Source organism: Phalacrocorax carbo, chromosome 21, assembly GCF_963921805.1.
Source record: "Phalacrocorax carbo chromosome 21, bPhaCar2.1, whole genome shotgun sequence".
NCBI classification, from domain to species: Eukaryota; Metazoa; Chordata; class Aves; order Suliformes; family Phalacrocoracidae; genus Phalacrocorax; species Phalacrocorax carbo.
In genome coordinates, this window is record NC_087533.1 from 8,884,944 (window position 1) to 8,899,655 (window position 14,712).

The 14,712-nt window shown below is 53.5% G+C and overlaps 2 protein-coding genes across 7 annotated transcripts in view; one reads left to right on the forward strand and one right to left on the reverse strand.

Moving 5' to 3' along the window:
- Nucleotides 1-5,307, reverse strand: DPAGT1 (dolichyl-phosphate N-acetylglucosaminephosphotransferase 1). Its single transcript, XM_064470776.1, has 9 exons — nucleotides 5,015-5,307; nucleotides 4,791-4,911; nucleotides 4,490-4,703; nucleotides 3,830-3,976; nucleotides 3,609-3,693; nucleotides 2,972-3,160; nucleotides 2,341-2,428; nucleotides 1,809-1,964; nucleotides 1-601 (listed from the first exon to the last, which is right to left on the reverse strand). Exons 1-9 carry the CDS (start codon nucleotides 5,167-5,169, stop codon nucleotides 536-538), a joined length of 1,221 nt encoding a protein of 406 aa, XP_064326846.1. The 5' UTR covers nucleotides 5,170-5,307; the 3' UTR covers nucleotides 1-535.
- C2CD2L (C2CD2 like) overlaps nucleotides 3,971-14,712 on the forward strand; it is a 25,509-nt gene continuing 14,767 nt past the window's right edge. For 2 of the 6 annotated variants that reach the window (XM_064470770.1, XM_064470775.1), the window contains exons 1-3: nucleotides 5,562-6,031; nucleotides 13,383-13,478; nucleotides 13,953-14,072. In XM_064470770.1, the coding sequence (XP_064326840.1) occupies nucleotides 5,777-6,031; nucleotides 13,383-13,478; nucleotides 13,953-14,072 (471 nt within the window). In that variant the 5' untranslated portion in view covers nucleotides 5,562-5,776. Of the gene's footprint in view, nucleotides 4,093-5,455; nucleotides 5,541-5,561; nucleotides 6,032-6,271; nucleotides 10,026-11,184; nucleotides 11,407-13,382; nucleotides 13,479-13,952; nucleotides 14,073-14,712 lie in introns of those variants that run through there. The other 4 variants (XM_064470772.1, XM_064470774.1, XM_064470773.1 and 1 more) reach the window with 4 other exon arrangements.

The window sequence follows — 14,712 nt, forward strand, 5'->3', positions numbered from 1 at the left end:
ATGGGTACCATGACTTATTTTATTCTCAGAGTGCTCTGAGTTTTGGGTATGGTTTATAACACGTTACTCTATGTCCATGGACCAAAGGCAGGATTGGAGAAACCAGGAGAGGATTCTGGTTTACTTGTTCTGCTGTCAGAGTCTCAGAGAAACTGAAGGTCCTGTTTTCTCTCTCAGGGTACAGCAACACGCTTGTTAGGACAGGGATTTAATCTCTCCCACTTTCCCTAAGAGCTGTGGGTAAACATTTGGGTCGTTTACTGCCCCTCCGAAAGGCATTCCCAGTAATGGTGATGTCCAAGAAGCAGTGAATCTTTTCTGTCAGTAGAATCAGACAAAAGCCTTCTGTGCGCACACACACAAAAACGATTACAGTTCACGGTGGCCCGTGCAGAGTAACAACTCTTTGCGCTCCGACAGGTGGCCCGAGGTTTTTTTCAGAGGAGCCTGAGTAGGACCGGTTGAATCACTTGGTCAGCAACTGGGGAAAACTGGCCGGCAGGTGCAACTCTTTCCCCGCTCCCCAGTGGCGCGGTCAGACGTCATAAAACAAGCGCACTAGTTGGTACCGGATAGAAAATGCCATCACGCTGCCCAGGACCTAGGTAAAAATCAGACAGACCACAGAAATGCTATAGTGTGAAATAGTTTACAGGCTGGCAGGCTCGTCCTTTCCAGATGGATTTGCTACTCTTTCTGGCATGCCTTCTTTCACTAAATGACACCGTTTAGGCTAAATTTTTTAGGTACAGGAGGATGAAAGGCAGAGGCCTAGCCAAAGGCCTCAGTTCCGTCTCTGAGAATCACAGTTATGCTCAGGGGATTTTTGTGCGTGCCTGCGCACAGTTACAATCTGAGCACCAAGCGGACCGGTGCAAGGTTGGGAACAGCTCTTTCTTTCTTAAGGAGCCTATATTATAACATAAACCATATGGTTTGTCATGAAAAAATACCTCAGGTCAAAGGTGCAAGTCAGCATCCTTACAAGAAGGCGCTGCCTAGACTCCTCTGTTGTGAGTGGGCCCAAGAGCGTGCGGTATGCGCCTCCCATCCTCTCCCATCCCCGATGCGGTCTGCCTAAGCCCTGTCCGGTTCCAGGTTCGTTTGTTGGAAGGCCTTCCTCCCGAATGGGAATTTGGCTAAGTGACCCTTCTCTTTCCTAAGAAGGGCCTCTGACCTCTGATGTGAGGATGACAAAAGAATTTTATCGTGGGCAGCTAAGCAACGCAGGCCTTGCCAAAGGCAGTGTTTCTACTATGGTACGCACGAGCGCTCACGTGCCGAGTAGAGGTAGTGGCAATTCTGTGAGGCGCTTTCTCCTCGTGCTCTAGGTTTCTTCAAAATGCTCTTGCACCCCGCCCCGATTCCAGGTACCGCTGAGCTGCATGCCCCACTTATGCGAGTCCGCCAGCTGGAGAGAACTCTGGGACCGTGTTATTTGGGATGACCGAAAAACAGGAACGTGGAAAAGGCTGTATCGGGTCAGAGCGACAAGGCACTCTGCTTTCCTCATGTTTTTCCAGCATCCAGCGACTCGCGCCTTGGGAATCTTCTCAAGATAACCTAGGGACCTTGAGTTTATTAGCTCTCCATGAACGGGGAGGGGCCGGGGCGGGGGATGGGGGGGGGTTGGAATCTGCTTCCTCCTGGAGCTGTGTAAACCTGTTCTCCTCAAGTTCCACAGCTCAGCTGCATCTTATGTGAACAGCATGATACTTTACTTCCCCCTTTCCCCCGAAACTCGAGATTGCTTTGGATCTGTTTCTATTGCAGAGGACACTTTCTGCCAGAGGAACCGTTTGTCTGACCTGAATGAGTAGCAACAGGAGAGTAAGATTTCGCTCATGGGTAGGTCCGACCAGCTTTATAACAAAGTTAATAAGTGTCATGTTATTGCACTCGGTGTATTCGCCATCTTCATCTGTTCCACTCCTCACATCTACGATGTGTAAGATTTTGACGGCCTGCAGAAAGAAATATTGCACGCTGTTTCACCAGGGACCCTTGGGGCTCACCGGACTTTTTTTCCAAGACCCCTTTAGCTGTACCATCCCTGAAGCCTGGCTCATGCTCCTACTGAAAAGACAGGACAGGCTTACGATGGTCCTTGGACACCGCTACGCGTGGTCGTTCTGAAAGACTGATTAGGAACCCGGTCGAGTGACCGTGAGGGATGGTGACAGGCTAAGCTGAATATTTGCTTCTGGATTTGGGCCAGGAAATGACCAGCGAACCCAGGAGTTCCGCATTCCCTCCCATCCCTCTCACGTTTGATCATCCTTTCGCGTTTGATCACCGCCTCAGAACGTGCCTGTATTTTGAATGTTTCCCGAGTATTACCTTCAGGATATTTGTTCCCAGGGCAGAGAGGCTCTTAGTTTTGAATTTGGAGTAGCTCATCTCCAACTTCCCCGTGCTGGGATTGAGCCTAAAAGAAACAGTAATGCTTTAGTCCAGATAGAGCAAGGAGAGAGCAAGCTCTGTGTAAGCAGACTTAGATCCCTAGCCGAGTAGTTGAGAAAGAAATCCAGTGGTGGAAAAAGCAGGAATAATCCAATATGCTGTTTGGTTGCTGACTGGGGCTAAACCACGACAACGCTTAACGACAGCTTGCCGATACGCAGCCCCTCAGAATGCTTGCTGCTAGGAACTCTTAGCAGATCCCACCGCAACAGCATGAAGAGGCGTGTAGCAATTTCTCTCACTCTTGTAGTTGAGAAGAATCATCTTCTAACATTGTTAAAAATCACTCTCTCGTATCTGGGGAGGGGCAGAGCGGTCAGGAAAGTTAACTTCTTAGAGAAACCTCTACCGCAGGGCTTGGCCGTAGCTGGCAGAGCGAGCCAGCTGTTAACTATAAAACATACTTTGATGGCTTTTCCAAAGCGCGCCTACAACCAGCTTTCTCAGCTGGTGTCAGAGGTAACAGGCACGATCTGTGGTACTGTTATAGGTCACTTGGGTACATTACCTCGGCAGCCGGTGACGGGGACAAGGAATGACATGGAAGAGTTGAGGCAATGAGTAGAGGAAGTTGAGCACTTGGGGGATGAAAAAAAGCAGCATTGTTTTGCTGAAGTGCCCCAAGATCCCCACCACGGCGAAAGTCATGCCAGCAAAGTAGCAGAAGGTGTCCCCAACGAACGCTCGAGATGGGTACCTGCATGTCACGGGGCAAAAAAAGCAAAGGTCTATCACGACTGCTGTTGCTGTGGTAATGACTTTATAGCCACTGAATGTATTCCCACGGGGCAGGTCAGGGACCAGGAGCGAACTGTAGCAGATCTATGCAGTAAAAACAACGATCAAAGGCATTTACGCTAAGAACTGCGGGACTGGGACATGCAACCTGAGTTGCGGAGCATGCAGTGTGAAAAAACAGCTAGCGAGACACGAGGGAGGAGCGTATTCAGGGCACTTTGGTGAGCTGGCATGACCAGAATTGTGTTACCACAGCGTCGATGCTTTGCGCTCTTGATTCTGGCCGGAAGCCTGTCCCTGCCCCGGCGTCCCACCTGCATGTCGGTAAGTGGCTTTGTTTGTTTGAAAAGGGAGAAAGGACAGGGAAAGGACATTTCAGAAGAAGCTCTGAATGTCTGTCCTCTTACCAGTTGTGGTAAAACAGCCCCAGTGTGGTGAAAAAAAAGGGAATCATGAAGTAGAGAGAAAAAATGTGATCGTCTTGATAATCTCCTGTAGAAAAAAGAAAATAAAATGTGTTTGTAACAGGACAGGACTGGTTGATTTTTAGTAATGCCAGATTTTGAAACCTGGGATTCTGTCTCCTTTTGCTTTTTGTGCCCGCAAACATATGCATTATCTTCCTTACCGTTTAACTCTGCGATGTTGAACACTATAATGGAAGCAGCTATCACCAGAGACTGCCCTGCCTCGATTCCATTAATTCCAGCGAGAATGTTGATGGCGTTGGTGCAGAACACTGCTAGCATGCCCATGTACACGTAGTAGAGGATACCTGCGGATCAGAGGGAGCCGAGTGCGTCAGCATTTGCGGGCAAAGCAGGCCCCAGCCTGACGGACCGAAGCTCTCGCTTCCCACTTCATACAACGGCCTGTTGCCCAGCGACCTCGGTGAGTTTTGCTATCGGTAGCTTACTAATAAATCACTTCCTCCTCTGTGAATCAGCCGTCACACGTGCGCGTATGTACAACGCAGCATACCCTTGCGACACGGCTGCGGACCGTAGCCCTCTGTGTCTGTCCTTTGGTTGCTCTGGTGTCAGCAGCCGAGCGCCACCTGCGCCTGGTGCCGTGCCCTGTAGCCGTAAACATGGAAGAACGACCGCTGCCTGGCTACGTGCAGCAGAGTGGGTGCTGGGTTTCTGCATGATCTTTCTAGCCTCGTATTTAGCGGGTGGAGTTGTGCCCCTCTCACCGGTCGCTTGACCAAGCCCTTTGCGCATTCCCTCCGCGGCACTGCGTGCCGTCGGCAAGCCCTTCCGCTGCTTCCCAGCGATTTGTGGCTTACCCAGGTCCAGGTGCATGCCCAGCAGCACCCGGAAGGGCTTAGGCACCACGATGGTCGTGTTCCCAAAGTTGGTGAAGTAAACCATGAGCAGCGGGAGGGAAGCCATGGTAGGAAGAAGGAGCTTGTGGCGCCAGCGCAGGTTCAGAACGTCATCCGCAAAGCCCAGGAAGATCATGCAGCAGATGGCGAGGAGTGCACCGATGAGCTCCACAAACTGCAGGCGACAGGAAGGAGGACCCCGGTCACCGGTGGCTGCTCGCCGCCGGCGCCCGCCGCGGCCCTGGTGCCGGGCCGGCCTCACCTCGTCGTGGGGGAAGGCTGCGCACTGCTCCTCCACGAAGCACCTCAGGAAGGGCACGGGGATGAAGCAGAAGAGGATGATGAGGAAGACAGCCCCGCTGATCACGCCCTGTGCCTCGGGGCTGAAAGGCAGGTAAGGCGCGGGGGGGGTGTCAGCCCGGCCGGTGCCCGTCCCGGTGCCGGTCCCCCTCCCGGTGCCGGTGTGGCGGGGGCAGCGCTACTCACACGGGCCGCCGTGAGGCCTTGTTGAGGTCTTCCCCGAAGAGCCGCGCGGCGAGGAAGTGGTCCTTGAAGGCCGGGATCAGCGTGACCGTGGCCGCGAAGCCCAGCAGCGACCCGCCGAGGTTGATGAGGAGGGGAACGGCGGGCCAGGCCGCCATGGCCGCGGCCAAGGGCACGGAGCGAGGCCGGGAGCCGAGCGCCGCCCGCCACCGCCGAACGCCGCGCGTTTCCAGCCGGACGCCGGAGGGGAAACACCGGATGGGCGGGCGCCCGGCGGCGGCGGGAGCGCCATCTTTGGCCCTGGCATGGGCCGCTGAGCGGCGCGGGCGACGCGTTGGGCTGCGCTGAGGGAGTGCGTGAACGCCGGCGCCTGGCGCTGGAGTCCGCGCGGGCCCTGCGGAGCTGAGCTCCCCGCGCGGGGAGCGGCGCTTGCCCCGGCCGGGGGGCGCCTCCACCCCGCACTGCCCGCAACCGCTATGGCCGCCTCGGCGCCCCTCCGGCCGCGCGCCGGCACCGTGTCGCCCCCCCGGTAACGTCACTTCCTGCCCGCCGCCCCGCCGGGAGCGGGCAAGGCCCGGCGGAAGGCGCGGTACCGGCCGTGAGCAGGCGGGCGCAGGGCGCCGCTGGGGCCGGACCGGGACAGTCGGCGGCGGTGGCGGTAGGACCTCCCCTCCTCTGCTCCCCCTCCCCCGGTGGGAGGCGCCGGGGCCGGGGGCGTCCCGCCAGCCATGCCCGCCGTCCCGCCGTGAGGCGCGGCTCGGCGCCATGGGGCCGGACCCGGGCTGGGCCGCGCTGGTGCTGCTATTCGCCGCCTCGCTGCTCACCGTAGCGGCCTGGCTGCTTCAGTACTGGCGGGCCGGGGCCCTGCGGGCGGCGCGGCGGCGCGGGCCGGCGGCGGCGGAGGAGGCCGGGGCCGGGGCCCGGGCCCTGCTGGGCGCGCTGCTCGCCCTCCGGTCCCTGCGGGAGCAGTGGCTGCGGGCCTGGGTGCGGGCCCTCAACAGCCAGGCGCGGCGGCACGGGGTACGGCGGGGCCCGGCGCGGGGGGGTGGGGGGGGGGGGGGGCGTGGGGGGGGGGGGGGGCGTGGGGCGGGCGGGCGACGGCGCTTCCCTCGCCCGATGGCCTCGGGGCTGCCAGGCCTGGGCCGGAGGGAACCGGCGGGCGCCCGGGGAGGTGGCCCAGTGGGACGGGAGCGTAACGGAGTGTGAGCGGGCCGCGGGGTGGATGCACGGGCGGGGCGGGGCGGGCCTCGCTGGGGGCAGCCTGGGCCCAGCCTGAGCCGGGCCTGGTGGGACCGGCCACGGAGCCGCTTCCAGGTTCCCCAGCTATCTCCTCCGAGCATTCCTTCCCTTCAGTCTCCCAGCCTTGTATCGAGCTGTAGTCTCGAAGGCCACGAAGGAGGATGCGCCCCACGGGTTCCGGTTGCACAGTAGCTCGTGCTGCCTGCGGGGCAGGGCACTCTGCCCGCGAAAGCTGTGGTCCAAAGTCTGTTGCAGGCCTTGGTTTTTCCTGTCATGTGAATGGGAAGGGGGAGCACTTCTGTTAAGTTGCATGCAAAGGTCGAGAGCTAAAAAAGGTTAGCGCGAAGCTAACGCATTTAAAGAAAAGGGAATTTAAGTCTTGAAGAACGTGGTGCGAACTTGCGTTTGAGTTTTCCAACAAGATGGGAAAGGTCTCTCCCCTTTTGACCAAGTGAGTTAAAGCCTGGACCAGGGGCAGGACAGAAAAGCGGCTCTCTTGAGTGCAGCACAGCCATGTGAAACACTCAGGAGACTGATGAAGGTGGGGAAAAAATGACAAATTATTACTCACCCCTGACTCTTGTTAGTTGTGTCAACGTAATAGGCTTTGTGAAGTCCAACCCCACGGGTAATGTCATGATTTTCGCTCCCTTGGGAGTGTCTGCACAGCAGTTTTTCCAGCACACCTTCTGTAGCTCTTAATGTCTCTGTTTTCATTAGCCTCTGTGGAATCCCCTGACAATAGCTTGCTGGGATGAGATGAAGAAACTGGATATTTGAGGAAGGTGACTTCAGAGGAAACGCTTGGTTTTGTTACGTGTCGGCTGCGTGGTACCTGTCTTTTTCTGGAGCAGTCCTTTCCAGTTACACAGTGGGTAAGGCACACCTGTGCCGTAGAGCCATTTGAATAAAGGCTGCGGAACCTGAACGAGCGTCCTGTGCCGTGTGACCGAGGGAGGCCTGACCTTTGTCGGCAAGTATGGGGCAGCTCAGAGTCGGCCTTTTGATTCCCTGCTTAAAGTAGGTACTGTTGTCTGGCATCTAGAGAGCAGAAGGGTTAATAAGGCTTGTTAGGCAGTTATGCTTGCAAGTAATGGCACAAGGCGGAGCGAATCTTAATTGTGTAGGTCCAGCGTGGTGTTCTCGAAGTTCTGTAGCACTTAACTGTAGAGAAGCAGAACACTTTTTGAAAGGATTTAATCAATTAACCTCCTTCAAAGTGCGGAGGGAGGGCTGTGGTTGTTTTCAGGTGACGGTTGTCTCCTGGCATTAGGCATCGCAGAATGACCGGAATGGGCTGTCCGCACGTGACGAGCTGCCTTTGCATACCTTTTCCAGCCTCAGACTGGGAAAATTTTTGTTTTACTGATGTCAGGCATGGCAGAGCAGAGAATATTTTAAAACATTGCTCTCTTTAAAAGGATATCCGAACTTACCTAAGACCAGCTAACGTGGATTTAGAGCACAGACTGTTATGGGTTTTGTAAAGAAAGCCGTGGCTGGTGCTACCTGCTCCCGGTACCCCGCATGTTGGCTGCGTGGGAACGGTGAGTTTTCTGAGAGGCATTGTTGTTGTGTCACTTCAAAGAGGCGAGACGGTAGAGCGTTACTGCTTGGAAGAGCAGCATGTGTTGAGGCAAGTTCTCGTAAGAAATACATAGAATCAGCCTCTACAAGTATTGTGCGGATATGAATCGGGCGGGCTGTCTGAGCAGGGTTGTGTAGCCCTGTTGCCTGGCTTTTACCTGCTAAATTGTATCTTCTGCCCATTGCAAGTGGATCAGGGAATCGACTTGTTCCAGATGTTACCTTTCTTAATGCTTGTCTTATGTACGTCGCCTCTTCCTATCTTGAGGTGTGTCAGAGGCTGCGCTTGTGAAGCTGGGGGTTGCTTCTCGCCACTGTTCTGGGCAGATTTGGTCCATTGGACCTCTCTCACTCATGCTCCCCAGCTAGTTTTAATTGTTTTCCTTTTGAAGAAAGAATGTTTTTTCTTTTTTTTTCCATTGTGTTCAGTCCTTTGCTTTCCCACCTGAAGTCCTCTCCGCTCCATGACTTCTCGCCTCCTCCTTTGCCTCGTTATATCGACTCACCAAATGTTAGATTGACTTGGAAAGGTTGGTGGAGTTTCACCTTCGTCACTACTTATGATAAGTCAAATTTTAACAGAAATGTAGCGGCCCACTGTCTCTCTCTCCTGCCTTAGACCTAGCTGCCTGGCGTTAGAAAATGGGAATGGCTGTTTGTATTCCCATCTGGGCTCTGATGGTGTCAAAGGACAGAGTATTCCAAGTTCTTCATTGGTTTTAGGATGAGCTTATCCTCTGATGGGTTTGCAAGAGATGGAGTGCTCTGTTCCCAAGAGGATTGTGGAAAAATGTGTCTTTCCACAAAGGTGCTGTTGATCTGCCAGATGCAGGGATAAAGATGGAGCTGACCATCAAACCGTAAGCTGTGCCTGCTTTTGTGAATCGGCCCGTTCCTCCTCTGGTGATTCCTTGTCTTTTGATTTCCTTTAATATTGCCGATTGCGCGCTCTTAGTGGCCGACAGCTGAGAAAATGGTACGGTGTCCGTTCCGAGACAGGGTAAGAAGTGTTCATGAGTGGGGGGACACACAAATTGACTGGCTCTGTTGTTCTTTTCGCATCTCATTTCTTGTACTGGTTACTTGGAACGAGTGCAGAAACCTTCATCGTACTCTAAGAGAGTCAGAAAACAGTCCCTTAAGTATACTGAGGGCAGGAGGAGTCTGCAGTGCGGGCCTGACTCCTCTGGGGGAGGGTAGGACTGATTATGGTAACTGGGCTGTGCTCTTGATCTTGCAGGATGAGGTACAAGAAGAAGGAGAGGCTGTTGCTGTGTAAGGGGGCTGAGGGACTACCCGCTGCAGGCACTGAATCTTTTGTCTGGAACTAAACAAGGCTAGATTATGTTCTGTGAGATAACGCGCTTGATAGTCACCCAGGGTAAGGTGTGAGAAACTTGATCTGGTGTTTAACACGGCAGCTGCTAAAGTTCTTCCTTCTGCCTGCCTCCGTTCTTTTCTCCCTCCCACCTCCCCGCCTTCCCTGGTCGTGTGAATAGCCGGGCGCAGCATTGAACCTGAGATCCACCTCATGAAAAAGCGATCCTTTTTGCTGTGGAAAGCTTCCGAGTGTCGGGACGTGCTCGGCTGAGTTACTCTGCGGAAGCTGAAACCCCACGGATCTCGCCGGTGTTGAACCCTTGAAACCAGCTCTTTCTTTTTGTGACTGAAAGTGAGTTCGTTCTGATACAGCGCTGCCGTGAGCGACGCTTGGCGGCCCTCCCTGCGGTTGGCTCGGTACAGCGGCTCGTGTAGGGCAAGCCACGGCAACTGCTTCTCTTTTCGAGACCTGGTGGGAAAGTTGAGGGCCAGCCTCTGGGACAGAGCATGCACAGGCAGAGGCCTTCCACCTTGGGAGAGAGGACTCGGCAAGGGACAGAGTGGAGGTGGGGTGCCTCCCACTGTAGAAACGTACCCTCTCCTTCTGTGCCCATCTCGTCAGAAGGCCACGGTCGGTGGTGGTCAAGTGTCAGCAGTTCCCCATATCTGATACACTGCGCTCTTCTGCCACGTGCTGAATTCGTCAGGTTCTCACGAAATGACCTGAATTCCTAAGTTCCAGAATTGAGAACTCCTGCAAGGTGAAGATTAGCTGATGGCCGAAGTGTCCCTGGAGGGCCACGCTTCAGCTGCTGCTGCAGTCGCTCCTTGTTTGGAGCAGGCCTACTCGGAAAGCGACTTTGCCGCAGTGAGTTGCTGGGTCTAAAAGCTGTTCTCTGAAGTGGGGCCTGGTGGTTACCCCAAGGGGCTCTGTCTTACATGGGATTCTGGATAAGGTGGGGAGTTACCTGGAGCTGCTGACATCTGTTTAACGGGAAAAAATACTCCATCTTGGACCCTTTTCTTCTCCCACCCCTCAGGCATCCTCTTCTTGCCAATGCCCTGCTTTTGAGCCGCAGATTTCCAGCACTCAGTGCCCCCGTCCTCATAAAATAGGGTAAAGTGACTGATCATGTCTAATGGGGAAAGAGATAACTGTGGTCTTTTTGCTAGCGTTTCCTCCTTCAGCCTTGGAATTAAGACGTGGCAATTCTTTTGGACATGCAGAAGAAATGGCATGGACTTCAGTCGGGGCTGGAGGTGGAAGACTTGGTGTGGGCCTTGAATTGAAGTAGCGCTCACAAAGCCACGGAGATTTGTAACTGTTGTTCAAGATGACTAGTTATGTAGTGATTTCAGTCGCATCTAAACTTTGTGACCCATACAGAAAGTGGTGGTTCAAAAAAGAAATTCTTTGAGACAATACTCCTTCGGTCCTGTACAAGTTGAGCGCGATTAGGTGAAGTCAGCCTCGGGTTGACTACAGCCTTCTCCGCGTAGTCCATCCACATGTGACGACCACAGAACAGGAGACTTGTTCTGGGCTGGGGGGACTTAGGGGTTTTTTTTTTGGTTTGTTCCCTTTTTTTTTTTTTTTTTTTAAACAAAGTTGTGCAAAGGGTAGTCCTGCTGTCTGCTGAGATCCTGAAGGAGAAGCTGCATCTCCTTTTTTGTGGTGCATTGTAGTTTTCAGGTAAACCTCGGTTCAGAACCGATGGCAATTTGGTTGTTGAAAAATCACCGCCCTTGTCGTAAAAAGCATTCCCCTGCGGCCCCCTCCTCCCCAGTCTCTGTCTCATATGACATTTTTCTCGCATCTGGTGGAGGGAAGGGACATAAGGCCTGATAGCGCTTGTTGCAGTTGACCGCAGCTCCTTCCCTGCTCCCGGTCTGACTCTACCCCTGCTCTCCTTGTAAGCCCCAAGGGGAGTTTGGGATACATTTGCACTTAGAAGCGAGCGATCTCACTTTATCCCAGGTAGTCTTATTCTTAGCTCCTTTTGCTGTCACGTTTGTTTTCATTTCAGCTGTATCGACTGACAAAAAGACGAAATGAAATGCTGCTCTGCAAAGCTGGCTTTAATGGTGGAATTATTGAGGAGGGGCGGAGGGTTGCGAGTACATCAGGCCCTTGGCGCGAATGCAGGACGGTGGAGGGTCTTGGCCCTCAGATTTATAAGCCCGCTTCCAGCTCGTTGGTATGGCTGGGGAAGAACCCTAGATTCCTGACCTGATTGCCTGTTTGACAGGTATCTTTACCATCCTCTGGGTGTGCTGACTCATTTTCCCTTGTGCGTAGCCCCAAGAAAGGGAAAGCAAAAGGCTGAAGCTGGGGTGGAAGTCTTGTGGTTTGCCATAAAAGGGTAATAGAGGGAAGCTGGTGTTGCAGAGTCCTAGTCCTGGTGGAATGCTGCTTGGTCGCTTCCCTCTTGATAGTCTGTTTCCTTCCGTGGTTTTGTTGTATCTGTGTGGCTTCTTTCAGCCTGGTGAATTTTAAAGCAATACGTCCCAGTGTCGTTCAGGTCTAGCTTTGCCCACATTTCCTCATGTTTCCCAGTCACAGTGTACGTGAGATCGTAACACGCATGGTTAGAGCTTTATAGGAGAGTGCTTGCGGTCAGAGCTCGCCAGCATCCTAATGCGGGCGGATTCTGCTCGGAGGACGATCTGAGGGAGCCGGCAGCAGGCAGAGGAGGGTCAGTCTGCCTCCCGGCCGTATCCCATTCTCATCCCCCCCGGTATTAGAGAGAGCAGCTTCAGTCACAAGGTGCCACTTTTTTTCCGCAGATCTTTAAATGTTAGCAGCTAGTATTTCTTCTTTCCTGTTTGGATTTCAAGTCACTTGCCTTAAAACGGGGCAAACACTTGAAAGGAGTTGCTGCCTCTCGAGCGCATGCTACCATCCTCATTTTCTTTTTCCTGTATTTTCCCCCTGCCTTGGGGTCTATATAGGTTTATGCTACCTTGTCCATTCTGAGTGGGCCGAGTCATGAGATCTTTTGAGGTTGGCCAGTGTCTCCCGGTTCGGTGAGACTCTCACGTATTGGAAAGAACAGGGCAACAGCTCGCCGCTGATGACTGTACACTCGACTCGTTGGGCTGAGGTTCTGGTCGTGGAGAGAAGGGGCTGATTCTGGGCTGACCTGGGCGGGTGAAGGCGTAGCTCTGGTGGAAGAGGCTAGCGAGAAGAAGAAATGGCAGGCGTGACTGGTACAAAGCAGCGGGGAGCGATCCGAAGCTGCTGCTCCATTGAGTCTTTCAGTTTTGAAGTTTGGTCACTGGGAGAGCTGCCTCGTGCCTGTGTTGAGAGGAGGGCGTGCATCCAGAGTAGTTTTTGATGTGCAAGCGGCTCTTTGGGTTGTAGCGTTTATGCCAGTCAGATTAGTGTCCAAGAGCCCCTTCCACCCCATCCTGCGCCTGGGTCGGTCTGTCGCACGGAGGTGGCGGCACGCAGTCTCATTCGCTTGAGGAAAAGATTGCCGTTTCCTACACCTTTATCCTCCCTGTTGGTCACCCTGGCCCTAAAACGTGAGCAGCTCGGCAAACGATCACGCCCTTGTGCTCGGATTGCCTGCTGGCTCTCTATTTTTGCCCCTTGTTAGCAGAGGGAAGCTTTGAGGGATAGGTTGCATGCAGGAATGCTCTCAACTCTTTGTCTTGGTCTTGTATTTCTTGAGAAGGTTTCTCTGTAGTGAACTGGTCCTGTTATATGGGGAAAAAGAAGAAGAGGGATGCTTCTGCAGTGGAGATTGTAGTCTAATAAACCAGGAGAGGGTGGAAAAAGGGAACAAGTCGAGCACAGGAGCTGACGTACCATATGCCAAGGGTGGATTTTGTTGTTGTTGATTGGGGGTTTTTTGGTTTGCTGTTTGGTTTTGTGGTTTGGTTTGGTTTTGTTTACTTGGGGCAGGAGTAGCGTGGGGGGAGAGAGAGAGAGAAGAAACAGCAAAGCTTCTGCAATGAAGAAAGGTTAACGCACTTGACTTATGGTTGACTGCTCTCCAGAACAATTTTCCATTCTCATTAGGAATTAACACAGTGTTTGTGAGTCTCGGCCTTGACAGGAGACCTTGTTTCCTTTCTCTGCCTGGACAAGCCAAGGTGGGTGGGATTCGTGGAAATGGACCGGAGCGTCACTGGGGCTTCACGTCAGAATCGTTCATGCTCTTTGAAACGATCTGGGATACCTCGACCACCGGCAACTAAAGGAGTTCTCTTTTCATAGAGTTCAGTGCAGATCACATTTGAAGAGGGTCTTCAGCTACCACCAGCCGCACATATAAGTCGCGTGATGTGCAAGGCGCAGTCGGACCACAGCATGGTAAGGCTTTGCTGTTCTGAATTGTATGGCGTAGGGTTTCTCCATCGACTGACGGCGTGATTGACGGAGGTTGCCGAGGCCTGGGCGACGGGGATGGTGGAACCGGGGAAGTTTCGGGCGAGGGCCGTTGTTGAGTTCGGAGGCCTGTCGATGGGCTCCTCAGATTGGGTGTCTGGGGCTGCGTGTTGCTGAGCTCTGGCCGAGCCCTGGGGGAGGATGTGTGGGTGGAGCTGGGGTGTGTGGATGCTGAGCCTAAATATCAGGGTCCTACAGCAGAGAGGAAAAGAGAGCTTTTCTGCCTCACGTACAGAGCCTGAAGTGTCAGGCTCGCAGTGCAGAACTGGGTCTAGGAGTAAGCCTGATGTTTCTTTCCTGCCACGATGGGTCAATCTTGCCTGTCGCTTTTAGACATTTTGCCATCGCACAGCTGCCTTTCGCCAAGGGATAAACTCACCTCCTTCCTTGTCTCTCTAGGTGCTCTCCTGCTGTCTGTCAGCTGAAGCTGTGAAATTCCCCGTCTCTGTTACTCAGCAGTCCCCAGCCGCGGTTTCTGTGGACACCTATCATGTCACTCTGGCTGTGCTGCAGGCTCAGGTAACAGCTGTAAAAAGTTAGCTGTTGAACTTGTTTGGTTTTAACCGGCCCCATGCCGCTCGAGGAAGGAGGACCCGATTTAGCGCAAATAAAGGCTTTGTCGTGCTGGAAGAAACAGCGTGCTGTCGCTAACGTTCGGTGGGGGTCCCGATCTGTGTGCCGAGTCCTGTTTCCAAGTCTTGTTTTGCAGATCTTGGCTATGTAGCGTAGCCGCCACAACATCCAGAGAGATTTGAGGCACGGCAGCATTCTGTACCGTGTTTTTTAAGTGGGTGTTCAGGAAGCGAAAGGTTGACAGAGTTCAGTTCCCCTTGCAGTTTGATGGATAGGGAGAGATGGGTCCTGTGTGTTCGTACAGTTACGGTGTTGTCCTGGTTGTTGGTGTGAAAAAGAAATCCAGGTGAGGAGGGGTTTGCTTGTCAGTGCTCCCCTTAATGTATTCACCAGAGCGTGATACAGATTTTTTTTCTGTGTGTTGAATATTGGAGATGCTTCTTCCAGAACAGAAGCCCTGTGAAATCGCAACGGGTGGTAACTCTGTAGTCGCTCTCTGGCTGGATTTGCTTCTCTGAAATGTGATTTTGTTCCCATTGTGAAGGAGGGCTTGCACTGGAGACGGTATCTTGCTTGGAGACGGTGC

What these genes read in the sequence shown, in the direction of transcription:
- DPAGT1 (XM_064470776.1), bottom strand. Translation starts at nt 5,169, where the DNA reads ATGGCGGCCTGGCCCGCCGTTCCCCTCCTCATCAACCTCGGCGGGTCG. An exon ending in CCCCGTCACCGGCTGCCGAG is followed by an intron (nt 2,429 to 2,971) that starts GTAATGTACCCA and finishes TGTTTCTTTTAG; the next exon opens with GCTCAATCCCAGCACGGGGA. An exon ending in TGGGAACAAATATCCTGAAG is followed by an intron (nt 1,965 to 2,340) that starts GTAATACTCGGG and finishes TTCTTTCTGCAG; the next exon opens with GCCGTCAAAATCTTACACAT.